Source organism: Pogona vitticeps, chromosome 2 (assembly GCF_051106095.1).
Source record: "Pogona vitticeps strain Pit_001003342236 chromosome 2, PviZW2.1, whole genome shotgun sequence".
Lineage (NCBI taxonomy): Eukaryota > Metazoa > Chordata > Lepidosauria > Squamata > Agamidae > Pogona > Pogona vitticeps.
In genome coordinates this window covers 179718909-179744962 of record NC_135784.1, presented here as the reverse complement: position 1 = coordinate 179744962, position 26054 = coordinate 179718909, and the positions used below count along the sequence as shown (strand labels likewise).

Below are 26054 nucleotides of genomic sequence, written 5' to 3'. Positions count from 1 at the left end.
AATAGTTTAAATAAGGCATGTAATTCTCCAGATAGACTTGTTGTTGTTGCTTTTCCATACTTTTCTAATAAATTGTTTGGTATAACTTAAAAGGTTCCATGTGTTGGTGCTGGGTTGTCTAGATTACAGTTTTTCAGGACTTCCACTTTAGCACAGTGGTACAGAACTGCATGCTAGGAAGACAGATGGGCTTAGCAATGGAAATGCCCTCTTTCAAGATCAGCACTGCATCTACATCCAATAAAGAAATAGAAAGAGAATGTGTTTTTATTCTTAGAAAGAATGTAAGAATTTATTTATTAATTTATTTTAAAAGATTAAACAAAAGCTGTCACTTATAGAGGAAAATTGATCTTTCTTTAGTCCTGGTGAAGTATGACAAGTCCAACCAAAATAGCTGGCCCTCTACCAACTTCCCCGCAGAACTGAACTGGCAATGCCACTAACCGTCATTGATTAAAATTAGCCTCGGTTATGGTTTGGGACACACTCCTGGCATCCAGTTGTATATTACAGCAGAGTAGACCAGATCCTTCTGCAGAGCTGTGTTGGTGCCAGTCAAATGAGTAGAATGACGCCCCCACACATCTGGAGTGTAGGCATCTGGAGCCGTGTCAGCATGACCAGGATTTCTGAAATTAGAGCTTTTTGGATAAACACTGATAGATAATCAGCTTTTCTGCCAGGCTTGTGGCAGGCAGGCATGTGGGGGAGGGGGGAGGGGGTGGTGGCTCTACAAGTTGGAGTAAGGCAACCACTTCAGGCAACATATGTGTATGTTGGGGTGGGGTGGGGTGGGGAAAGCTACAGTTTCAGCCTCCCAGCTGTTCTTCTTGAGCTTCTCAGCCTCCTTTCTCTTGTGCAAAACAGAGCTATGTTGCCAGAATCTAGCCTCTGCCCCTTAAGCAGCCCTGCCTCTCAAGATGTGGTTGTGGATGCTACCCCAACATCACAGGTGAAGTAAAAAAGCCAGCCTTGCGGTGGATTCACATTAGCTGGTCCACTTGGGTCCTGTTTATAGAACTGGAGGTTGTGGGAGAGAGAGTTCCTCCTCCTCCTCCTCCTCCTCCTCCTCCTCCAGCAACAAAAGGTCTTGGGTCCAGACTGGGTCCAATCCCCCACCCCTCTAATTGCTTGGCCAAAGAGAATGGTTTGGCTTCCCCAGAGACCTCTCATGCCTGAGCCACATTGGGCAGCCATCTGACACCTGGTTAATATATTTCAGCTCAGTGACTAGGTCTCTGGAGGAGGCACACAGACGTGTATGTACAATTCAAATAGCGATGTGGCCTAGCACCGGATTGGAGTCCATGTTCTCCTGGTTCATCTGCCCTTCTCTCTCTCTTTCTCTCTCTCTCTCTCTGCAGGTCCCTACTCCCCAGTAGGAGGTGTCGTGAGGAGGAAGCCGCCATCCTGTCCCGGCCCCCCATGTCCCCTTGTGCAGGGGAAAGGGGGGGCTGGTGGGTGCTTGCACTGGGAGGGGGCTGGCGGAGTCCCCCCCCAGGATGAATGTAGATGTTCGTGCTGTTTATATATATATATTATATATATATGAGAAAATACAACTAGAGATAGACCGCTCCCTCTTCCACTGTCCCATTGCCTCATGCACCCCACTCTCTCACACACACACTCCATGCGCTACATCGCTACCCACCCCCTGAGCCAGCTCCTTGACCTTACTCTGCTCCCTGTGTCCCACCCCCAGGTCCCTGCCTTCCAGGACCCCTCCCACCCATGCCAAAACCAGCAGTCCAGTCTCCCCTCCCGCCCCCTCCCTTGTTTCTCTGTCCATTACCCTTTCAGTCCCACCCCTCCCACCTGATACTACGGCAGACACAGCATGACTGGAATCATTCATGGCCACTCACCCCAACCCCAGGCAAACCCTCCTCCCATCTCCCCTGCACATGCATTGATGAAAGCAAGTTGATCATGGGGGGGTTCTGGGGGGGAGGAGGAAATGCGAGATTTGGGAGAGGGGCGCTTTTTGGATTCCATCTTGAATGTCTGCCAGGCAGCTTAAGAGTTTAGGGATCTTATGATTCAGTCTTCTAGCACTTTAAGTAAGGTGGGGGGGAGGTTACATACACTAACACAGGTCTCTGTCCCCAATCTACCCCCCCCCCCGCACCTGTGACTGAAGGGTCACAAAAGGGACCCATGGAAATTGTGGGGTAAAACTCTGCCGTTTCCTCTTACCGCTGGTCCCTGTAGGGAGTGGAGGTAATGGTGAAATGGGTAAGTTTAGGAGGGATCCATAGCTTTAGGGTGCTTCAGATGGTTTTGACAAGGTGTGTGTTTCTATAATCTCTGATGAAGAGTTTATTCTAGTGGGGAGGCAAAAGGCAAGATGGGGTGGGGGTGTTGGCTCCTAGTGAGCTGTCTTTCATGGGGGGGGGGGGATCAGAGCTTCAGTTTTTCCCTTAACACCAGCATGTATGCCATGACTACCACTCTAGCTGGGCCCAGAGTTTGGGGGCCGGGAGGGTGGGACTAAGGGGGAGATTCAACCATCTGTCCCTTTTTTAAAAAATGTTCTCTATCTCCCCTTTTTTCTGTTACTTAATCTTTCTCTCAGACTTACTTTTTTTAGGACTGCATCCTCAAGATATCTCAGTATGAATTTGCAGCTATCATTTCTTTCCAACATTATTCTTACTATCTGGATCATTAAAGTCTACCTTAGGGATGGCCAAGAGATCGCTTTTGGTATGAATTTACCAAAATTTACAAAATCATTCACTTTGCCAGGAGAAAGAACTTGAGATGTTTAAAAGGGGGAAATGTGAGAGAAACCAAAACAAACAAATTCATTCATCCAGAAGGAGGGATTTCAGATCTTTGTTCTTAAAAGTCTGGTTTTGAATCCCTCTGGGTTCAGCTATATTGATGGTGCCAAATCAGAGTGGCTGCCAACTTTTTTTTCCTGGCAGGCTGCTCGCCTTTAACAACTGTGTAGCAGGCAAACACATCAGGATCCTCTCCATTCTGGGAATATCTGCACCTTTCTGAATTTGGCCGATGGGGACAGGTGACAATTTTGTTACAGATGGGGTTTTACTACAACATTTCCAAAATGTGCAAATGTCTTCTTTTTCCAACGGGTAGCTGCAGTTATGTTAATCTGATGCAAAACCAAAGCAAAAACAGGTCCCACAGCACTGTAAGTGTTTATTATGGCATGAGCTTTTCTGGACTACAGCCTATTTTGTTTACCATAATGAGTGCTCTTCATATTTTCAGGATCCTCTTAAGCACATATGATCAGTGGTAGGACTGTAGAACTGTGAGGTCAGAGAGAAATATGTACCAAAATTATTGATGGTGAATATTTAATTATTGTAATTTCTTTGTATTTGGAATAGAAAGAATTTGTGATTTTTAAAAATTCAAAAAAAATAACGGGAGATAGTGAAATTGACTGGCTCATCCACCCATTGTCTGTATCCTTGCAGTGCTTGGCTGTCCATACCCCAGTTCAAATGTTGGACGGTGTCCAACATAACATTTTTGAGATTTGTGATGTTCAGGGCCATAACCCTGCAAGAACTGCATGGAGGGACAGATTATATGAATATCACACCCACACAGGACCCATATCTGTAATTACAAGAAACATTAAAGCTCTAACACAGACAGGCCTACTGTGGAGGCAAGAATTGATCCATTTGGTGCCTCCACGCTAAGGAGATTTCACAGGGCCATGGCCCTGCTCCCTGATCCATATGCCTTCGAAGACTGAGCCCCTGAAAAGGACCTGTAGAATGCAGAATGGGGGAAAGGTTACATTTTTCAAACTACAGCTCCCAGAGTTCCACAGTCTAGGCTGGCTGGGGGATTTTGGAAGTTGCAGTCTAAAGAAGTAACTTGCCCAATTTCTACTATGCATAACTGGGGTGGGGGGCTCTAAGGCTTATCATCATTATGAATAGGGAACAATGTGAGAGTTGTCCTGGATGAATTAATAAAAATCGCTAGGGTTTGATCTTGTGTGCTTGGCAGGATGTTGGCCACGAGTATGCTTCAAAATACATGGGCTTAGGATCAGAGTAACATTAATGTCTCTCTTCCTACCCACTCCATTCATTTTAACTGAATTTAAGCCTCTATCATTCCAACCCTCTCCTTCTCCCTATATTAGTTGGAGTTTTTTTTTCAAGCAGTGGTTCCCCATCTATTTATTTTTCCCATCCCTTTTCCTTAGTTCCTCCCAAAAGTCCCACTCCTCTGCTCTCAACCTATCACTTTTAGCCTCAAACTAACTTATTTTTTCCAGAGCAACCAAAGCCTCCGCTCCCTCAGCCCTCCCTTCTCCCACCCTCCACCCTTCCCTGATTCCCAGTGGCACTCTGACTATATATTACTCAATGTCTGTGTATCTGATTGTGCCGTAATTGTGCGTTTCGGTTTGTCCGGCTCTTTGCCCCGGTCGATATCGTGTGATTTTTTCTTCCATCTTTAAATGACAAGAAAAATACCAACAACAACAGCAGCAACAAAAGGACAGGAAAAATATGCATCAATTCCACCCCCCCAAATCTGCCCCCTCACCCCAAAAGGTATAGAGAAAAAAATGGATTAAAAAACAAATAAAAAGAGAAAGAAAATGTATTTAAAAATGAATGTCTCTGTGTCTATATTTGATATCATTCATTCATTCATTCATTCCATTCATTCATTAGATTTTTACCCCGCCCCTCTAGACAATGTCTATATCAGTCTTATTATGCTTAGACCCACGTCTCCTAAGCACCAGTGCAAGATCGCATGAGATAATAATAATCACCTTAGAACTACAAGGTTGGAATGAACCCATCATCAAGTCCAACCTCTGTCAAGAGAGGCACAGTGGGGAATTGAACTCCCAACCTCTGGCTCCATAGCTAGAGATCTTAACCCCTAAGCTATCCAGCAGTTCTCCTACTTTTGTATCATGCGAGCTGCTGCCACCAATTCTGCCTTCTCCCAGATCTGTCTACATGCTCAAGGCTTTACATGCATCAGGCTCAAGGCAACTAGTGAAATATTCCATCCGGGCCTTTGGTGTTAGGCAGGGTGACATGGTTGCCTCATGAAGCAGGTTTAGGCAGTCAAGAAGGGGCAAAATATTGTTATTTTGAGTGTGTGTAAGTTTTTTTTTTTTACTGCTGGTGGGGGAAGGGCTTCATGTACCAATCCAATTTTGTTGGATTAAAGTACTGGATACCTTATGGACAGGGCTTAAGAGATTTCTACTAGATAGCAAAATGTCTTGGGCTAGGCTAGTCTTGCTTACTCGCCTGCTAGCATGTCTTGTTTACATACTGCCCAACCAGAAATTACTTTTCTGTGCTACACCTCCCAGAATATGATGCTCGCTAGGGCATTCTGGGAAATATAGAATAATGTTTACCACCTTTGCGCACAATTTATTTATTTATTTATTTAACTACTATACTGCCCATCTGGCTGCCAAGGCCACTCTGGGCGGTTCACAACATAGTGAAACAAGAAACAATGCTTTAAATAAATTCACAGAGCGCAATACAAAAAGTCAGATTAAACACATCAATCCACTTTACCGAAAAAAGAACAGCATGAAAACAATTAGTAGAGGCAAGGGGGCAGAGCAGATAATTTAAGCGCTGAAAGAACCACTGTGCCCTTGTCGATATAGTATCCAGAAAAGTCTGTCTAAACAGCCACGTTTTCAAAGACCTCTTAAAAACTGGAAAATACCCAGGAAGTTTTTTACAAATACAGAAAACAAAAAGAAAGCAATTCAGTAATTCCTTATTAAATCTTATTGGGTATTCACATCCGTAAATCAGCTTTCTCTACAGTCTTTCTTCCATCCTTCTCGGTGAGACCGGTTTGCCATGCCCTCTGTCACAACATCCTTCCTCCCTGACACTCCCAAACCAGAAATGCACAAAAGTGCATACAGCACTTTGTATGTGATGGGGTGTACCCCCCCCCTTTTTTGGACTGCAGTTACCAATCTATCATCCTTCAGTACTGGCTGTAGGGCAAAACCACCTGGAAGGCCAGAGTTGCTCAGACTCAACCTTAAACTCCAAAACATAAGCTAAAAAAGAGGCCCAGAAGCTTAAAGCTCCCTAAATTTTAAGTCTTCTTTTCTCTAGCATGCCAAGCTCTTCCGTCTCTGTCGTAGGTGGCAACTCCTGTGATGTTAGTCACTCTGTCTGTAGTGATTCATGCAGTCAACTCCAGGTCAGTTCAATACTTCACTTAAGCCTGGTCTTCCCCTTCAAGTACTTGGACTGAGTGCTTCTGCTCTGCAAGAGCCTTTGCTTTTTATCCTCTCCTTTCACCTGCACTGTGCTTACCCCAGGAACAGGGGAGCGTTTCATTTCAATGTGGTTTGATTGGAATTTACTGAACTTTGCAGTACTCAAAAGTGAGGGAGATGGGAAGACAGATTTGGCTATCCCTTAAATCAGGATGGATAAGAATTTTGTTTCAGTTCATTAGTTTAAATCAAAAATGGCCAGCCTCTAAGTGCAGGAGGAAGTGGAAGAGAAAATTTGCCCACTGCTAGCTTTGAAATCCTGGAGGACTGCATCCCATAAACTCATTTGGGAAGGGAGGTCAGTGGTACAGGATGGGACTTTCTTCAAGTGACTTTCTGCTAACAACTGCTTGATTGGGAGATATCCTCAATGTGAAAAATGTAATCACAGGGAAATAAATATTGCACTTCTTTGTGTCATTAGATAAGAGATGGGGAAACGATGGCCCTTAAGATGCTTTGAATTTCAGCTCCCAAAAAACCCAGCCAGCATGGCCTGAAGGCAGGGATTGCAGAAGCTGGAGTCAAAACCAGAGTTCATAAAGCTGCTTATAAACACGTATATAATGCCTGAGAGCAATGGCTTTCTAGGTTCTTCCAGCCTTTGTTTAAATTAAAACCCAAACAAGCAACTACTGGAAAAATCCCATGATAAAGACTGCAACCTGCGCAGCTCGGGAAACCATAAAAGGATGAGAGACACCTGAAACATTAAGTCACATGCTCTATTGTAAATATTTTGCACCCAACAATAGCTAATTATTTCTACTTTTAACATGATGATTTTGCTAGTTCCACCCAGATAGTCGTAATGTTGACTCTAAACTTGAACCAGGTTTCAAAAAATAAAATAAAAACCACACACACACACAAACACCCTTTTCTCAAATGAAATGCACAACCAGCACCAATTGGTCACCATAAGGACAAATCAACAATTAATTCCTACAGCAAATCCTGCCCCCCACCATTTTGTATGTGCTACTAATACTAATATATGGCCTAAGCCGTATATTACAGGCAAATGTTGGCCCTCCAGAAGTTTCTGGACTACAGTTCTCATCATCCCTCACCACTGGCTATGACAGAATGATAGGAATTGCATTCACCAACATTTGAAACATCAAAAATTACACACTCTTGGCTTCATGATAGCTAGGTTTCCCTCAAGGACTAATATGTTTGGGTTGTGTTGGTGGTTTGAGAAGCAGATACCTGTACACTTTGCCAGTGTATAACTTCCAAGATGAAAACATGGCTGGCCCTGCCATGAGGCAGACTGAACCTGTGGCCTCAAGCAGATCTGAGGTGGCATTTTGTTTATTTTGTATCACCTTTCTCCCTACGAGGGGACCCTAGGCTGCTAATTATATAATATCCTATCCTATTTTAGGACCAGGTGTGGGAAAAGAACTTTGTGGCATTTCCTGCTTACCTGCCAGAAACAACATGGCTTGCTTCGGGTAAGCATTGTGGCTTCAATTGGGAAGGGGGAAAAGCAATGTTCACTGTTGCACCTCAGGCAGCAAAATGTCTTGGCCAGGCCTGGATGACACTCAAGTGAAAAAAAAAAGAGGGGGGCGGGATTAATTGAAGTGCTTTCACATAGCAGGCACCAAAGGCTTGTTTTCTGTTGAGTCCCAGTGGGGCCAGAACTACTACAGGGTCAAATTACAGGAGAGAAAATTTGTGCTGAGCATGTGCCTTGATGCAATCACAAAATGGAGCCACTGAGCAGGAAGGCTCGTGTATTCTCATTCCCTGAGGGTCTTCAATCAAAGACTGGACAGTAACTGGTTCAGGAAGTTTTGGCAGAGCTGAAAACAGTTACTTTTTTTTTGAGGGAGACGAAACTATAGTTCCCAGAATTCCAAAATCCCACAACCAGCATAGCCAGTTGCAATCTAAAAAAAAACAACTGTGCCAAAGCCTGGGTTGTTTTTCTTAAACCAAGCAAGGATAGGTGAATAGGCCACACAGCCTACAACAGAGGAGCAGGGGAAATCCACTCTTCCTTTTTGGATGCAGAACAGACCTGTATCTGCCCTGTGATATATCCCAGAGTCCAAAAGTGACTTGCTGGAGGAAATGATCTTGCTTCCTAAAACGCACCCACACACACCCCAACACTCCGTAAACCTTCCTACGCATAAACCTGTAATTATGTTACACCCGATTGAGAGCTCTTTCTTGACTGACTGGTTTGCCCATCTTAATCCAAGCCCTGCTCTTCAAGGCCTGGGGAGAAGCTTTACTAGAATGACAATAACCATGTGCCATCATGTCAATTCTGGCTTACGGCGACCCTTTTCAGGGTTTTCTAGGTACAGAGCACTCAGACATGGTTTAGCCTTCCCTTCTTCTGGAGCTGTACTGGGACTTGTGCAGCTTGCCCAGGGCCACACAGGCTGGCTCGTCTCATAGAAAACACAGTCAGCAGTTCAGACCTCTGGGTAGAGTGGGTGGCATATAAATTAAATAAATAATAAAAATAATAATTTGTTTCTCTTCAGAAAAAGGAGCCACTTTGGCTCAGCGTGTGTTTTGCAGTGCACTTTATAGCCCAGAAATGGTTTACCATTCTCTTTTTCCGGGGGTGTCCTGGGACTGTGCAGCTTGCTCAAGGAAACACAGGTTGGCTCTCCTCATAAGAGGCCCAGTGGGGAATTGAACTCCCAACCTCTGGCTCCACAGCCAGACGTCCTTTCTCTGTTCTAGCCCCATTTCCAGTTGCTTTCCAGCCATTTCTGAAGAAATATTGAAGTTCTAAAGAAGCTTATAGAGGTTTCCTCCTCCGTGAGATCAGAAATGGCCCATGGGCATCTCTCAATAGCAGCTTTTTTGCTAACATTATTTTTACAATGCGATGGGCAGTCCCAGAGGATGGCTGGGTATTTTTCTCAGGCATATTCTCACTTCCAATGAAGTCAGGCTGAGATTCAACAGGTAGAGACAGTATATTAGGGTCTGTACCCAATGTTGTCAGAATTCTTGTAGCCAAGAGCTGAGTGCAAAGCCTGGTGGCTATGAGAGCTCCTGGGTCTATTTTCTACCTAACACGGGACAGCTCCTCCTGAAACTCATTAATTTAGTAAAGCAAGCAGGGAGAGCCTAAAACAATAGTGTTGTAAGGAAGGAGGTGTGGCCTCCAAGGAGTCCAACAGCCAGACTGGAACCCCAGGAATGCCAGATTTCCCTCCTCTGCTTTAAAATCATTGGATGCCTCTCTAAGGATTACATCCATAGAGTTACTTCCTACGCATGTGGACAGGAATTTGGAGAAGCATGGCATCCAACTACAAGCTGGAATTGGTGCCCAGCATGGCTAGGACCTAGAATTATAAATTATTCCATTTGTTGAAACCAGAGCGCTCAGGAGCTGCAAGAAAGAATAACTAGGTGTTGGACTACTGCAGAAAGATGGTAGATTTATGGCAAGAAGATACATCTGATACAATGGCTGAAATCCTGTTGTTTGGCACAGCAAGGCCTGCTGAATCAGTGGGGAATTTGATGAGTCAGCTCAACTATACCTCCCACTGATTCAACTGGCCTACTCCAGCATGACATACTATGCAAAGTAACAGGATTTCAGCCATTGAGTCTATAAAGGAAATCCAATATATGCCTCTGTATGAATTATGTTCACGCAAACGTACTGTTCAGGGTAGATTCACAGAATTAATACCCCTGATGGCCTTATTCACTGAAAATTGTTTAGACCACCCAAAATATTTTCTAATGCAGTTCATAAAACAAATGCAGTTCATATAGCAACAAATGCAGTTGCTATAAAATACCATGCCCAGGTAAAAAATTATGTTAAAGGCACAAAAATAAGGAAGCCATTCAAATAAGAAGATTATCAATAATCCAGAATTATCCTCTCTTTAATTAAAAGTAACATGTCTACAAGTAAACAGAATTAGATGAGTATTCAAAGCCTACTTGAAATCCAGAACAAATGAAACCAAATGACACAGATTCAGATGTGAATTGCTTTTTCTGTAACATGAGTAACAATCCATTCTGCAGATATGTCCATGATTCAAGCAGAAGGCAACTGTATGGCTCTTCTGTAGGGCTTTTAGATTAAGTTAACAGTTACATATTTGGTTAATAAATTAAGTTTGTAAAGATTTACAAAGATATTACAAAGACAAAGCATAATTTTTATTTTAAAGTAAACACTCTTGCCATAGCGTCTAAGAAGAGGCAGTCCATCCTATGGAAGAGAAGGCAAAATTTCTTTTCTAAGTGGGTACCTATCATCTACAGTTTAATAACTAACTGGTCAGAATCCTATTAGGGACTTACAGGGATGTAAATGGAATTGCATAAACTGCAGTATCAAATTCTTGCTAATCAACAAGTTATACTCACACTCCTCATGGCACCAAACTAGGCAAGTGGCATATGACAAGGAACATAACCAGCAATTCATTGTTAGGGACAATTTGCTATCACAATTCATATCATTACATTTATACTGGCTTAAATAGGAAGCTGACTAGTTGTATTTTAAAATATGTTTTCTTCCAGCAGCCCAATAAATCATGGGCCTAATTTTAATCCAGTTTATTAACCCAGTGGCCATATATCTCTAACCCTCTCTCCATGACTGTGCAAATATAAAACAGATGATGATGCAGGCTGATATTTAAAAACATCTCTTCCCCTGAATTATGGAAAGCACAAAAAATCAGGTTATCCAATGAAACCGACACAGATGAAGAAAATGAACAACAGGAAGTACTGTATGTCCTTGCACAGCACATTGTTTACCTATGGAATTCATTGCCACAAGGTACTGGAATGATTGCAAACTGCATTTTAACATATATTACATAAACCAGTGGTTCTTAACCTTTTTGAAAGAAACGCCCCCTTGAGCCATTGAAGAAGTTATCATCGCCCCCCTCCCTGCGGTGATGATATTTATTTATTTATTTATTTATTTATTTATTTATTTATTTAAGACACTTAAATCCAATGACCCCTGAAAACAAAATAAAATTCCAAAAAAATGAAACGCCCCCCAAAAAGTAACATTTAATGATTTAGTTGCAAGTGAATTTTAAGACGCAAGATGAAATATAAAAAGGGCATAAAAACAAATGCAGGAACTAAAATTTTCAAGACAAAAAGTCTGAAACTAAATGAAAATTGTAGGAAAATATATATTCGTGCACACTGTAAAAAGGCTGCAGCCATCTTCACAGGTTTGGCTTGCTCCGGCGCCTCCCTACCGCCCCCCTTCTGCTCCAGCGCCCCCACACCGCCCCTTTTCGTTCTACCACCCCCCTGAAAAATGAAATCGCCCCCTGGGGGGCACTACCGCCCACGTTAAGAACCACTGACATAAACAATGAAGCAAAGTAATGTCTTCCAAAGCCTTTCAACTGCTTGAACAGTTTATAAACAAACACACACCAAAGTTTACTAGCAGGAATCTGAGGTCACCTGGTAGCAATGGTGAAGGCATAGTGGTAATAGACCGGGATGTGAAGCACGAAGCCAACCATTCCAATTTGTCTTCAACTGAACACGCACCAAATTAAACATGGGGAGGTCTTTTTAAAGAAAGGAATTTGTAATGTAAATAGGCACTACAAATTAACATTCTCAAAGTGCTGATTAATGAAGTTGGATGACAGGATGCATTCATCATCATTATCTTAGAACTGCAGAGCCGGAAGTAACCCAATAGATCATACAGTCCCAGCCCCTGTGAGTAATCGAACTCCCCAACTCTGGTTCTGCAGCCAGACACATAAACCACTGAGCTATGCAGCAGTCCATTGATGCAACTCATATGTAATCTGGCATGTCCTGAACATTGCAATTAAACATCACAAATAAATAGCTGCTTTTTACTAATCCAATACCATATACAATGGCATACATCTGTTAGTTAACAGCCTAACTTTTGGAGGTGAACTGAATTAAATTAAGAAATTATTGCAGGCATTATAGTTATATACTGAATTATGTGACTCAGCATGCAGCTGATAATGTCTACAGTGATTTGTTAACTTAGAGCAATTTGCCTCCAAATGTTACGCCATTTGTGCAGCTACTCAAGAGGATTTTGGCCACTGATTCATAGACAGTCAAATTATAGCCTACTACATCATCTAGTCATGCTTAAGAGTAAAATTACTTACTATTGTTCCTTTGGAAGTAACAGAAACAATCTGAATTCTCAGGCATTTTGAATGTAGAAAGCCAAGAAGTCATAAAAGCACATTTCATTTTTTTAAAAAATTCATCATGAATAGTCTTTCACTTCAGCAAACTGAAATTTGGGGCGATTTGTCTTACTTAACAGATAAGATTATTCTCCTCACAAAAAAAGTATGAAGAAATGGCTGCTGGTTAATTTTATTTATTACAGAGCTCCCATTTGACCTCCTACCCATACAATGGCCCAAATCAAGCTTACATCTGTTCAGTAACGTGATTGTAGCACCCTAACTTTAACTCACAGCCTCAGGTGATGTTTCTCTGAAATAGAAAGTAGGCTGATCATTATGTTATCTTTGCTACGTTTTTCCTCAAAGCAATCAAAGTTAGAGGAGTATAGAGACAGTGAAGGACAATGCAAGGCTTAAATGGAGATTCAACACACATCCTGTTCCCCACAGTTAGGAACCCGGTAGATTATATAAGGGTTCTTAAGTGCAAGAAGCAGAACTGGGCTCTACCATTAGCCAAGGTAAGGTAGCACCATTAAACAACAGATTTGTGGATCCCATAAAATGGAAGAGCAAGATGCAAAACCAGGAATGTTTTGTTGTTAAAGAGTCAGAGCTAACTTTCTTTTCTTTTTTTAAATGATGCTCTTTAGTTATATAACTTGCAATTATTTACTGCCAGGAATAGGGAGAGGTTTGTGGATTTTCTGCCTTATGAGTCCACTTAATCTGCCACATTTGGAGTCCGATGGACTTTGACTTGGGCCACTGGCTGCCCTACTTCAGGTAGCAAAATATCTCGGCCTAGCCTTAACAGGAAGACTTCTCAGTCCACGCTACTAAGCATACTTAGGAAGTCCTTCACACTTTGAGGAGGAGACAGGGTGGAAACTACATATGAGGAGGTACTGGAGGCAGATCCAATACATGTCTCTCCATCCCATGCTTCCCTACAAACTTCTGAGCCCATACACATCCAAGAAGAATGAGCAAAACTGCTGTTATCTCCCTGGAGGCCAGTTAGCATGAAACATCAATGAAGCAGTCTTGTATAGACAATACAGGGGAGGGTCAGGATCTGGTCTTGATCACCCTAGAGTGACCATGTAATAATGGGCTCAAATTATGGGAAGCCCGATTTCAGTTGAATATCTGGAACAACTGCCTAACTGTTAGAGCAGTACAACAATGGAATCAATTACTTTAGGAGGTGGCAAACTCTCCAACATGGAAATCATTCAAGAGAAAACTAGACAGCCATCTATCATGTATAGTTGACTTGAATTCCTGCATTGAGCAGGGGGTTGGATCTGATGGCTGTATAGGCCTCTTCCAACTCTATTATTCTGTGATTCCAGGAGGATACTACAACACAATATACTGTTGGTTCAATGTAGAAATAGGTCGGGTGGATTAAGGCATTATTTGCTTTTTGTATGTTAGTTCCAAGACAGGGAATACATAGGCTGGATCTCGCCCCAGCGACAGGCCTTGCGGTCTGCCCATTCGATCAGCTCCGCAGCTCTTGCAAGGAACACCAAGAGGAGGGTGATGACATCCCCTTCCGCTGAGTGAGCTCGGAGAGGTTCCTGCCCATAGAAATACTGATAAAGCCTCCCTAGCTGGTAGTTCTTGTTGGCATCTTTCACCAGTTCCCTCAGGGCTGGCAACGTGTCCAGGCAGCCGGTGTCCGGGTGCAGTGAGGTGCCCACCCTCTGGAGCTCCGCACACAGCAGAGGGAAGTCAAACCCCAAGCCATTATGGGCCACCAAACAGATGGGGCCAGCCTGGCGCCTCAGAAACCCCTGCACGGCCTCCACAGCCGCTCCGTTAAGATCCGGCTTGCAGTTCTCCTCCAGGTTCTGGTTGCTCAGCCCGGTGATCTCTTCAGCGACTGGAGTGAAGGGCTTCTGGGGATCAATGCACAGAGTGAGTTTGTCTATGACACGGGGCAGCTGATCCAACGGGGTTGTGACGACCCTCGGCAGAGGGTGCTGCAAAGAACGGCGGTGCACCGCAAAGAGGCACAGCTCGGCCACGCGGGGCCGGTCTTTGGGCAGGCCCGTTGTCTCAATGTCCAGGAAGACAAAGGTCTGGAAGTCCTGGGGGGCAGCCATGGCTGGCACAGAGGAAGAGCAGGTCAGAATCTTACATCGACATACAGTACAAGGCAACACATACCAAATCTACAGCATTCACCCAAGATGAGAAGAAAACATGCCCCCCTGTTGGTCAGACTCTGACTTCACTGAGATTAGATGATATTAGGGGATCTAGCCTACCTCTGGTGTTGGGAGGTACAAGCACGGCCTTAACCGTGTGGGCTCCCTTCCTGCCACTTTGACTGGGAATCCAGCTTTTCCTCCCAAGTGCTTTCCTTGCAGAATGAGGCCCAGAGCGCTCAAGGTAGATCTTGAATCACCAGCAGGGTGCACTTCATCTCCCCCCCCCCCCCGCTCCAATTACTTTCCTCCTGTAGGGACAGAGAAGGGCAAGCCAAGCTGAATCTGCCCATGGAGTCCCTCTGCCTTTTAATCCTGACTCTCTCCTGCTCTATTTCTAGGGTAGGTTCAGGGAGGAGAGACCAGGAAACCTCCACAAGCCGGAGTGGGGATCCCACTGGCCCAGACTAAGCCTTTGGCCTCTCTTTTCCTAACAAAGCAGGATGGCCAGCCTAAATAAAAATGGAGCTCTGGTTCATTTGTTGCCTTCAGTGGGGCTCTTTATCTTTTCTTATCCTGATAAGAAAAGGAGATCTTTCAATACGGCAGAAACAGATAAGGACCAAGGTTCATCTGGTGTGGTCTTCGTCATGTCTCCACACAAAACAAACAGTGAAAAATAATGGTCACTGACTGCAGATGAGACTTTGCCTTGCAGTTTCCTTAAACAGATATGAAGGAAAGCAAATTGGGATCAGAGGAAAGCTCTCTCTCTCCCCCCCTCACTCCCACCCCCTTTCCAACTCCACCACATTCTATGACTGAGCCTCGCTGCTTCGCAGTAAGCCCACTCTCCCTGCCTGGGAACCAGCGTGGATTTGATTTGTATCAAATGGATTTAAGTCACGATTTAAATTGGTTCAAAAGCTGGGGGGGGGGGGAGGAGGAGAGGTTGACGATTTAAGTCAAAGACATCATTTTTAAAACATTTTAATTGTAGTTTGACTCCCGATTTAAATCGATTTAATTAAAATAAATCATTGATTTTATCCACTCTGCTGGGATCTCAGTCACTAGAATGTTATCCTGGACCTCTTGCTTGCCTCCACCTTCCGTCCTGCAGAAGGATGAGAGATTAGCAGAAGCTGACTCTTTTCCATGATAACCTTCTGTTGTGGCGTTATCTCAGCCCCACATACTTCTGAAGGAGGGGGTCAGACCTCCCATGGCCAGAAGACTCTTGGGCCTTGGCTGTGTAAACCTGAAAGAGCATAACTGATGTATTTGGTCATGCTGGTACATGCAAAGTCAGAGATATGATCGGTTCCAACCTTTAGGAGGGGAGATTTAAAAAATCAAGAGAAGAAACAAGATATATTTCAAGGACTTCTCTGCAGACTCTTTAAAGCTACATTATCTATTTTTGGCAACAGATCCAACACCCTCACCTAGACTGGTGGGAAAAGGGACCAGCAGCCCATGAAATGAGCCAAAAAGAGGCCTCACTTTACTCCAGCATGACAGGATCCCAACACCCATCCCTTGGACCACAGGTTACCAGTGGGATCAGGCCTATGGGATGTCACCAGAGATAAATGAGAATGTGCCCACATTATGCTGTAAACTGGGAATATTACTCTTGACATAGGTCACAAGGTTGTGAAGAAGACCAAAGAAAAGAATTGTATCTCCTGCTGTTATTTTCACCTTCCTGCATTGGAACGGCAATAATAACTAGTATGTCAGATGTACTATTCCACATCTCATAGGAAGAATGACTATCAAGGTGGAGACGAGCAAGGACCAAGTGAAAATGTGTCTGGGGAAAAAAAATATTAACTGTGTTTTGGCTACAGAAAGGAGCCAGTGTCAGTGTTAGGAATTACTGGGGGAAATGTGGTGACTGAAAAAGCAGAGACTGGGCGCCTGTGTATCTCTGTGGAAGACCACTCCCTCTGAAAAGCAGTGGTACAGGACTGAAGGCACCAAAACAGGCCAAATGACAGCGCCATCCTATGCATGCTTACTCAGAAGGAAATCCCAAAGCATTAAATTGGGCTGATTCATCTTTTTTCCAAAAAAAGAAAGCTAGAAAAGGAAGTACCACTGGGCGTCCTACAACTGCAACTGCAGAGTGAGTCGAGTTCTCCCCCACCCCTCACCCCCCACCCCAGGCATCAGAACGTGGAGAATTTACCTTTTTACCTGACAATCCTCTCTCCCCACAAATGGCCAAATCTCCCCTTAGTGGCTGGAGGCTTCCGGAAATCGTAAGCCAAATAAGTAACTGATTAGCCCATTTAGCTGGCAGACATAACGTCCAGGCTCAAACCTTATGACAGCTAAACAGAGCCTCCTTGCTCAGAGGCACTGTATCTTCGAGAACGAAAAAGACGGAAACAAACAACCGGGGGGGGGGTGTTTCCCTCCAACCATCGCGGGCTAGTTGGGAACTTCATCTAGACCAGAGGTACTTGGGTAGTGGAGGAGAAAGAATGAGAAACAGGGAGAGGTCTGATCTAGATCACTGGTTCTTAACCTTTGTTACTCAGGTGTTTTTGGACTGCAACTCCCAGAAGCCTTCACCATCAGCTCTGCCGGCTGAGGTTTCTAGGAGTTGCAGTTCAAAAACACTTGAGTAACAAAGGTTAAGAACCACTGATCTAGATAACCAATGTCATATGATCCTATTTTTACCCACTACTAACTTTTCTGGTTCCAATACTTTGGCCATCTCTTTGAGAAGAGAAGACTCCCTGGAAAAGACCCTGATGTTGGGAAAGTGTGAAGTCAAGAGGAGAAGGGGACGAGATGGTTGGACAGTGTCATCGAAGCTACCAAAATGAATTTGACCCAACTCCTGGAGGCAGTGGAAGACAGGAGGGCCTGGCGTGTGCTCTGGTCCATGGGGTCACGAAGAGTCTGAACTAACTCAGAGGGACGAATCTCCAGTTAAAAGGGACTCAGAAAAGGCTGCTTTTTCTTTCCCTTCCCAATTGGGAATCTCCCAAGGTGGCCCTCACTCACTCACCTGGCTTCTGATGACCCGGACCCTGAGAAGCGCGGGCTCCGCGTCTCGTCCGTCTCAACTTTCGCGGGTCTTCTTCAAGGAAGCGAAAGCAACGCGCCCGGGCAAGCCCCGCACACTCTGCTTCTGGCCGGGCGGGGCAGGGGGGAGGGCGGAGACATACAAAAGGGGCGGGGCTTGGCGGGGAAGAAACCCAACCCCTTCCCTGAGGGCGGTGGGAAACGTAGTTGGCAAAGCTGAACCTAAGAGCGGTGGGAGGCGCAGAGAGGCTTTTCCTCCTCTAGAGGGCGCCCGTGTGAAACGCCGCCGCCGCCGCCGCCGCCGCGAGGTTCCGTAACGTGGGGAATGGCAGATGGGGAAGGCGCGGCAAGTTGAGGGGTGGGTCGACCGTCTCTGAAACAGGGACTGAACGGAAGTGTTAGCCTGCAGTGGGGGCGAGATTAATTAATGGAGGAGGAGGACAGTCGTGAAGGATAAAGCAAAGAAAAGAACAGCCGGCTCCGTGAATAGAAAACAAAACAAGCTGGGCGCATTGAGTTGCTTCTCTATCAGTATGTGTAACACTGTATAGATGTAAAGAAAACAAAACACAATGGGGGAAAAACAAGTGTGTTGAATTTCAGAAGAATTCCATGTAGAGGGTAGGGCTTCCACGCGAAATAAGCTGCTCTGGGAGGGCTTCTCCACAGGACTTTGAGGGCCAAAACTGAAGGCGATGGATTAATGACTGAGCCCTGTGCGAGAGGTTTATATTTTGTGCCATGGCACTGCTGCCAAGCAATAGATCTTGTTTTGTTTTAAATAGGGCAATTCATAGGCCTGGATATGATCTGAAATGCAATGCTACTTTTACGGGTAAAATTTTAATTTTCATTCAAAGAAGCAGCTGATCCGTTATTTCTTTGGTGCAGCTGGGATCTCTTTATGACTTTGGTGGCATCTCTGGTAGAAATCCAGAGCTCCATCTGGTCTAAAATTAACATTTGGTACACAGGTGTTGTTGCTGACAGTCTGGATGTGTGATTTTTATGGTTCAGTTGTGTTTTAAGATTGGTGATTCGACCCTGATCTTGGTGAGAGCACCTGTTAGGTTCTGTGCCTCGGGCGCATGTTTTGTGCCATGAGGTCACCATGAACCACAGGGTCTGAATTTCATGGTGCTGCTGTCCATGGGCATGGATGTGATCTGCAGTTTGATGGTGAAATGACATCCATGGGGGGGGGGGAATCCTCTAGATCCGTGAAGATCAAATCCATACCTTGCATCCCTGTGTCTGGACCTTTCCAGTGCCACGAAGCAGCAAATTCATGTTGCAACAATCCAGAGGATTTGAGCATTGTGCCCATCTTTTACACTGTGATAGAACCACAGAGCAGCAGATTTGTGATTATTATAGCAGATAGTATAGTAATTATTTTCGTTCAAGCATATGACAACAGAAGGATCCATTTTTGTTTTCCTGGATACAGCTTCTGCCCAGGTCCTAACAAATAACTAAATCAAACCTCCTTTTCCAGAGGCAGTGTACCTGTGAATAAGTTACTAAGGGGCAGCAGCTGCAAGAGAAAACAGTGGTGGAGAAGGCTCTCCTTATGTTTTGAAGGCATTGGGGTAACCAGACACTGGTCTGCATGGGTCCCGAATCAGATTCAGAGCTTGGGAAAGTCATTTCTTTCAACTACAATTCCCAGATGCCCCAGCCAACATGGTCATCAGCTATGGTTGTCCAGATGTTATGAGAGTTCTGGTTCAAAAGAGTAACTTCCTTAACTGTGGTCAAGTGCAGCTATTCTAGGCTGATCAAGTATAATCAATTCTGCAGGATATTTGGGCAATGCATATTCTCCAGTATGTAACCTATCACCAGGGGGTGGAGAGAAATACATTACCGTAGAGAAGGTGAGGAACCACTTAAATTATAATCCACTGGGAAGATGAATAATATGAAAGCACTAAGAGGCAAAATCCATTTTAGGAAGGAAAAATGGAGGTGTCAGAGAAGAACTATGGTGAGTAAAAGATAAGCATTATTCCTCACGAGAACAAATGCACACAGATAATTGGGGGCAAGCGGAACACAATGAAAAGACAAAAGGGAAAGAAACAGAGTTGCCGCCTTGTCCTTAAGCAGAAACTTTATAGCGGGGCGGATGATCTCAAGTGGGCCAGGGGCACAGTAGTTAAACTGCAGTACCACAGTGAAGACTCTGTTCGCAATCTTGAGTTCAGCCCCAAAGGATTCAGGTAGCCAGCCCACGGTTGACAGACTTTCACCTTCCCAAGGTTGGTAAAAATGAGTACCCAGCTCTATGGGTGGCAGCGTGTTGTTTGCACAATTATGTTGTAAGCCAACCAAAGAGTGCTCTAACTCTTAAGAGCTGCCACAGGAGTCAAAACAACAAGAACAAATGCTCATTGTTGGGCCTTGGTTGACCCTCTCCCCAAAACCACTTCTTGCAAACCTTACAGCCTCTAGTAGCAGTTTGTTAAAACTTTGTAAGGGAATGTGGGGGGTCCCAAGGGTCCTGAACTCAAGATATGGGAAAATTATCCCTAAAAGGCACATCATATTTTTGAGCTGGGATGATGCATTTTGAGCCTTTATGAGCCCACAGGTCACACAGGTTTAGAGAGTATCTTAATAGTAGTAGCTACGTAGGCTTTGCCTTCCTTTCCTTCAGAAAAGAGGAATATTGGTGTTTTAAGAGGTAATGAAACGTTTTCCACTGAGAGAGTGGTTAGGGAATTGACCTGGGCCTTGAGAGATCTGGGTTCCAATTCCCATTCAACCCTGAGCTTTATGGGGTGACTTTGGGCTAGTCACAATCTCCCAGCCCGTCCTGCTTCACAAGGGTGTGGTGAGGAAGAGTGGGGAGAAGGATAGTCTGATGCCTGCAGGTTATTGGAGGAAATGCGGGATAGAAACCCAGGCAGCCATGGGGACAAATGGCCTCGGGCCTGGAAATTTGGCGATAGCAGGCAAGGTGGCTGGGAAGACTTTCTCTGTGGGGGAAACAGCAAACTTTCTGAGCAATGGTAATCAATGTTTCTGATCGTATTGACAGCTATCTCAGACTCAAAGATCTTCCTAAATCATGTAACTGGAGCACTAAGATGTTTTCAGCACCAATGATAGCTGTCTTTTACCATGTATCTTGGCCATGATTTTTTATTTTTATTGTACAGATTTAGTTACAGAAAAATGGATAAACCGTTTAAAATAAAAAAACTGATCAAATTCAGTGATTTAATTTGTTTGAGACTAACTTGTTTTGTTGATAGAAGCAACTTCCACAGGAAATGATTTTGTAGCACTTTGATAGTCTCATTAACGAAGGAGGTATGACTGTGAAGGCAAATATTCCATTTTAATAGCACACCTGTTCACTCAGATGCAAATCCCTTGGTATTCAGAGGAGCTTTGAAACAATGTGTTAGATTTTATTTATTTATTTATTTATTTATTTATTTATTTATTTATTTATTTATTTATTTATTTATTTATTTATTTATTTATTTATTTATTTATTTATTTATACACAATTTTGTAAGAATATCCCATCCAGGAGTATTGTAGGGCAGGCTTGAGAGGCAACTGGAGGCTGTTCCTTTGCTGGTATCTGGAGGATGAGTCATGAGTTGTGAGTTGATGATGATATTGGTAGACTAGAATCGATCGATGTCCGGGACCAGTTGAGGATACAGGAAACAATAAGGCAGAGGGGATTCGGGCTGGGAATCAGGGAACACTGGTGAGTGGATCTGTGGCATAGGGGTTCCCTTCCTTGCCTGTCTCTGATCCAATCTTGCCACCATGACCTTACAAAAAAAACCTGACATTTCCTTAACCATTTGGGGTGGTCGACCAGCAACTTCATCCATGCCTGAGTGTAAGGGAGGTGTCCTCAGTTGCCTGCTAGTAATTAATGTCTGAGTAGCATTGGCAACAGAAAGATTATATGAACCTTTAGGTGGCCAGCCCGTGCCCATCTTGGGCCACCTGTTCTCACAAAACAACGGCAGCTTGCCTTTACACAAATCATTTCCTCCTCTAAACTGTTTGAAATGATGAAGGGTGCATCCCAAACGGGTTTCATCAGATTCCTGGGGGGTGGACATTCCTTGACCCATGGAAGAAAAAGAAGAGGGAGCCCAAAGTTCCAAACTCCAAGGGTGCACAAGGATGATGCCTCGAAACAAGGGAACCCAACGTCCCAAATTGAGGAGACCCCAAAATAACTGCAGTTGATAGGCACCTGCTTAAGATGACAGGAGAGCTCTCAGTTCAAATATGGACAAGGCGCCAAATAGAGAAGTGCTGCTATTTCTCTTCACTTAGCCGGAACCATTTGGAGTGGGTGTGCCCCTCCTTGAAGTCTGAGGAATCAGATCCCACCCCTGCCACCAAAACCGCTGGGGGTTTGTCATTCATTATGCTCTGGCAGGCCCTGCCACTGAAATTGTTCCCACAAAAGGAGAGAGAAAGAGATGCAAACAGCACAAAAAATGTTTTCAAGGCTAATTTTATTGGAATAACCTGCAGGTTGGGAAACAGGAAGGGGAGAAATCTTCCCAAATCAACTCTGGTTCCCCAGATTGTCAGATTTGGGGGAGCTTATAAATGCTAAATGTCATCAAAGAAATCAGACAGAATGTCAATCACAAAGAACAGAATACCTGTTTAGGAGTAATCTTTAAGAAAACATACATAATTGTTTTAAGACAGTCTGGAGACAATGATCTAAGCCAGCTTAGATCCTTTTGGGGGGAAAGGCAGCATATAAGTATTTTAAGTAAATAAATAAACATCCTAGACATCATCAAGGTTGGAAGAGGCTTACACAATCTTAGCATGGTAACTGCTTGACCCTGGTGTCTTCCCCTTACCTGGTGACAACCTTATCTTAGGAATGTCTGCTTTATCAGGCCTGAGTGCTCCTTGTTTTGAAACCTTATGAGAGAGATAATGGGAACAAGTTTACCTAGGGTCCCATCTGTCCTTGTGCTGTTTTAGCAAGAGAATTGCTTCCCCTGCAGCTTTATGATCACTTAAAACTTATTCCATGTTAATTGGCCTTTAATGCATGCAGGCCCCTAAATTGCTACAAGTGCAGATGATATTCACATATAAAATTCCCCATCACTTCTTGGCAGTTTTCCAGCCCAAAATGAATGAGTTCTTTGTGCTGCCACAGTCATAGGAACCAAACGTGTCAACTCATCCTTGAGCTATCACACTCATACACATGTATATATGACAATTCAATTTATAACCTTTGCAATAACAGAATATCAGTACACATAAATCATATCCATGGAATTTCTCAACAGGATCCCACCATCCTTCTCTATGTCTCCGTGAATGAACAACCAATGAAAGAGCTTGGCTAGACAGCCAAATTGGAGTGGGCTGGATTAGGCTAAATAGGGTCACTTAAGGTAGCACAGAGGTGCAATATGCCATTTGGTGCAATCTTTGCATCCACATGCAAAGATTGCACCAATCTTTGCATTTGGATCAAGTGTTTTTTGGATCAGTGAACCACAATGCACCTCAAGTGGCCCTATTGGTCCCACCCACCTTTAAAGTGAAAGGAAAATGGAAGCGAACAGACAAACCAAAAGATCCCCTCCTTTCTCTTTCTCCTTCAGGCGGAAGCTTTCCATTAAAAAAATCCTTAAAGACATAGTGCATTAGCACTGCACTACAAAGCTTTAAAATACTTTGCTCTCTCCTCCTTCACATAGAAGTAGAGGAAACTTTCAATTTCCCTATATCACTAAGTGGCTTAAAATGTCTTCTTAAGCCACTTAACAATATTGGGAAATTGAAAGCTTTGGTTCAAACCCCTCCTCAGTATGAGACAGATCTAGATGTCAAAAAGTCTTCTCCCAGAGACAAATAAGTACACCTGGAGAAGCTCCCATCCAGGCCAAATGAGATGATAGATCAGTACATTGATGAGTCCCCCTCAGACAACTCGCTAGTTCCAACTGTTGGCTATTCTGTCTCTCATCAGGCCCAAACTCGAGTCTGTGATTCAAATGGCTCTCATCACAACTCCTTGGAACAACAGCATCCGTATGCTCATCCAGGGCTCAGATTATATGAAAGAGCTGCACAAACCACAGTCCAATACCTTTCTGTTTGAAAACCTTACCTTCAAGAGGAACCAAGACCAGGTAGGCTTTGCAGCAAGAGCCCTCTTGGGATCACTTCAGTAGCTGGGAGGGCCACAGATGGAAAAGTTATTTTTAGGACTGCAGGTCCCAGAATTCCCAAGCTCACAGAGACACCTGATTCTGGAAGTATAGTTCCAAAAAGCAACTTTTCCCAGCCCTGGGAAGGGCAGTCATTTCCCTGGCGAAGCTGTTGGGAAGCCTTCTAGTCTACTTTCCATATAACTTACAATGGCCACATGGAAAAGGGGACGAGGTGCCTGCATCTTTCAGAGTAATGTGCAAAAGGAATTTCAGTAGGAGTCGCTGGCTGATGAAAGCTGGCTGGGTAGCTCAGTGGTTTAGCTGACTGTGGAGTTAAGAGGTTGGGAGTTCAATTCCCCACTGGGCCTCCTGCGATGAAATTCAGCCTATGTGGCTTTGGGCAAGCTGCACAGTCCCAGGGCACCCCCAGAAAAAGGGAATGGTAAACCATTTCTGTGCATTTTGTACCTAGAAAACTCAGGAAATTGTTGCCATAAGTCAGAATTGATTTGACATACAGTACATATTTATTATTAGCTGGGTGATGCATCACAACTCCCTGAGGCCTGGTCTGGCTCTATGCCTGCTGGGCATTCAGTTATTTCTGGTCACAACTTGGATAGGAAGCTCTGAATTTAGAACACAGGTGGGGAAAGTCACCATTTTTGGACTGTATCTCCGAAGAGCCCTAGCCAGAATAAATGGTTCAGGGAACTGTGGCCCAAAAAAGCAACTTTTCTAATTTCTCATTTGGAAAAAACTTTACCTTATTTTACCATTTGGTGGAAGGGGCTCTGCTGCATGTTGATATGGTCTCCTGTACAAGGCCTATGATGTAAATATGAGGCAGATTACAAGAAGCGGGTCGGGGGGGGGGAGAGGTGGGTTTGCCCACACTAAGTGAGGATTTAGGGGTGGCAATCCTGATTTTCAACCCCATATGTTTACAGCTACTTTTGCCAGCCTTTACTACTGACACAGAAAAACAGATTCATTTACTGTCATGTTTAAATATTGTATTAAATTTACTTCTATGCATGTGAAAAGGATAATCTGGCGGTACATGCTGTCTTTACTTTCTTTGGTGGCAAGTACATACCTTATGCATAGCTCTAACTTCAATTCAAGTTTTGTGTGAAACATGGTTGTGTTTTTGTGTATGCATATTATTATTATTATTATTATTATTATTATTATTATTATTATTATTATTATTATTATTATTATTATTATTATTATTATTATTATTATTATTATTATTATTAGGAGAACCCTCACAATGGAGTGGACAGAGTGCCAGAACTCCAGAAACCAGGGTTCACTCCCCACTCTGCCATGGACATTCTCGAGGGATGTGCAGCAATGGGGAGTAAACCACTTGAACTTGATGGCACATAACAACAAAGATGTTCTTACCATATTACAACAGTTCAATGTCATCCTCAGAACATCATGATTCATTAAGCGTTACCTCAGCTGTGAAATTCAGTGTGCACTTCTGTATGCCCTTATCGGACGCAGTAGGATTTCTTTAACAGTACTCACAGAGCACAATCCAGCAAAAGTTAAAACACTTTCAAACCCTAATGAGAGTTGATGGCAAAGTCAAATAGGTCTGTATTGGTAGCACTGTTGTTATATTTCTATAGGTAGTTTTATATGTAAAATGCTTGAAACATTTGCTTCACAACAGCTCTGTGGGGTAGATGAAGCTGTGGTGTAGTAAAACCTATGCACCCATGTGTAATAGATACCTCACACAGCCAAAGCCACAAGCATAGGGCAAAAGGATGCTGAGCGCCTGTCTGCTGCCTCCCAACCTGCTCCTTTTGCCCAACCAGAACACCTGCAGGTACACGCCTTGTGCAAACATTAATGGCATCAGATTAATCTGCAGCAATCTCTGTGCTGACTCACCTGTGAGCAGATATCCAAATCAGAGGGATTTACCTTTCGGCAGACATGAGTTGAACCAAAATGTTTCAAGCATTCACCACTGCTCCTCCCCCCCCCCTTCTTATCATGGACATCCATACACACAGTCTTTTCCTCTTTGGAAGTAATTAAATCTCATTTAGGCAGAATTTCTTTTTTACTGCCCTGACTAACTTCTGAGGAATTTTCTCACACACCCCATGGGAATTGCAGTATATTAAGGGTTAGCAGA

General features: G+C 43.8%; 2 protein-coding genes and 1 long non-coding RNA gene across 3 annotated transcripts in view; 2 read left to right on the top strand and 1 right to left on the bottom strand.

Annotated features, from left to right (window-relative positions):
• SYP (synaptophysin) overlaps window positions 1–4622 on the top strand; it is a 32821-nt gene extending 28199 nt beyond the window's left edge. The window contains exon 7 of the mRNA XM_020792943.3: window positions 1368–4622. The gene's annotated coding sequence lies outside the window, so the exon portion shown is untranslated. The remainder of the gene's footprint in view (window positions 1–1367) is intronic.
• An 8491-nt stretch (window positions 4623–13113) lies between these two features.
• TREX2 (three prime repair exonuclease 2) lies at window positions 13114–17815 on the bottom strand. The gene is made up of 2 exons (XM_020793075.3): window positions 17686–17815; window positions 13114–14611 (listed from the first exon to the last, which is right to left on the bottom strand). The coding sequence occupies exon 2, from the start codon at window positions 14607–14609 to the stop codon at window positions 13932–13934; it is 678 nt and encodes a 225-aa protein (XP_020648734.2). The 5' UTR covers window positions 14610–14611; window positions 17686–17815; the 3' UTR covers window positions 13114–13931.
• Window positions 17816–18005: 190 nt separating this feature from the next.
• LOC140704728 (uncharacterized) lies at window positions 18006–25277 on the top strand. The gene is made up of 3 exons (XR_012084100.2): window positions 18006–18233; window positions 23704–23866; window positions 25154–25277. It is a non-coding gene; the product is annotated as an uncharacterized LOC140704728 (long non-coding RNA).
• Window positions 25278–26054: the final 777 nt, after the last annotated feature.

Excerpts from the sequence above, each read along its gene's own strand:
- TREX2 (XM_020793075.3), bottom strand. The coding sequence starts at position 14,609 with ATGGCTGCCCCCCAGGACTTCCAGACCTTTGTCTTCCTGGACATTGAG.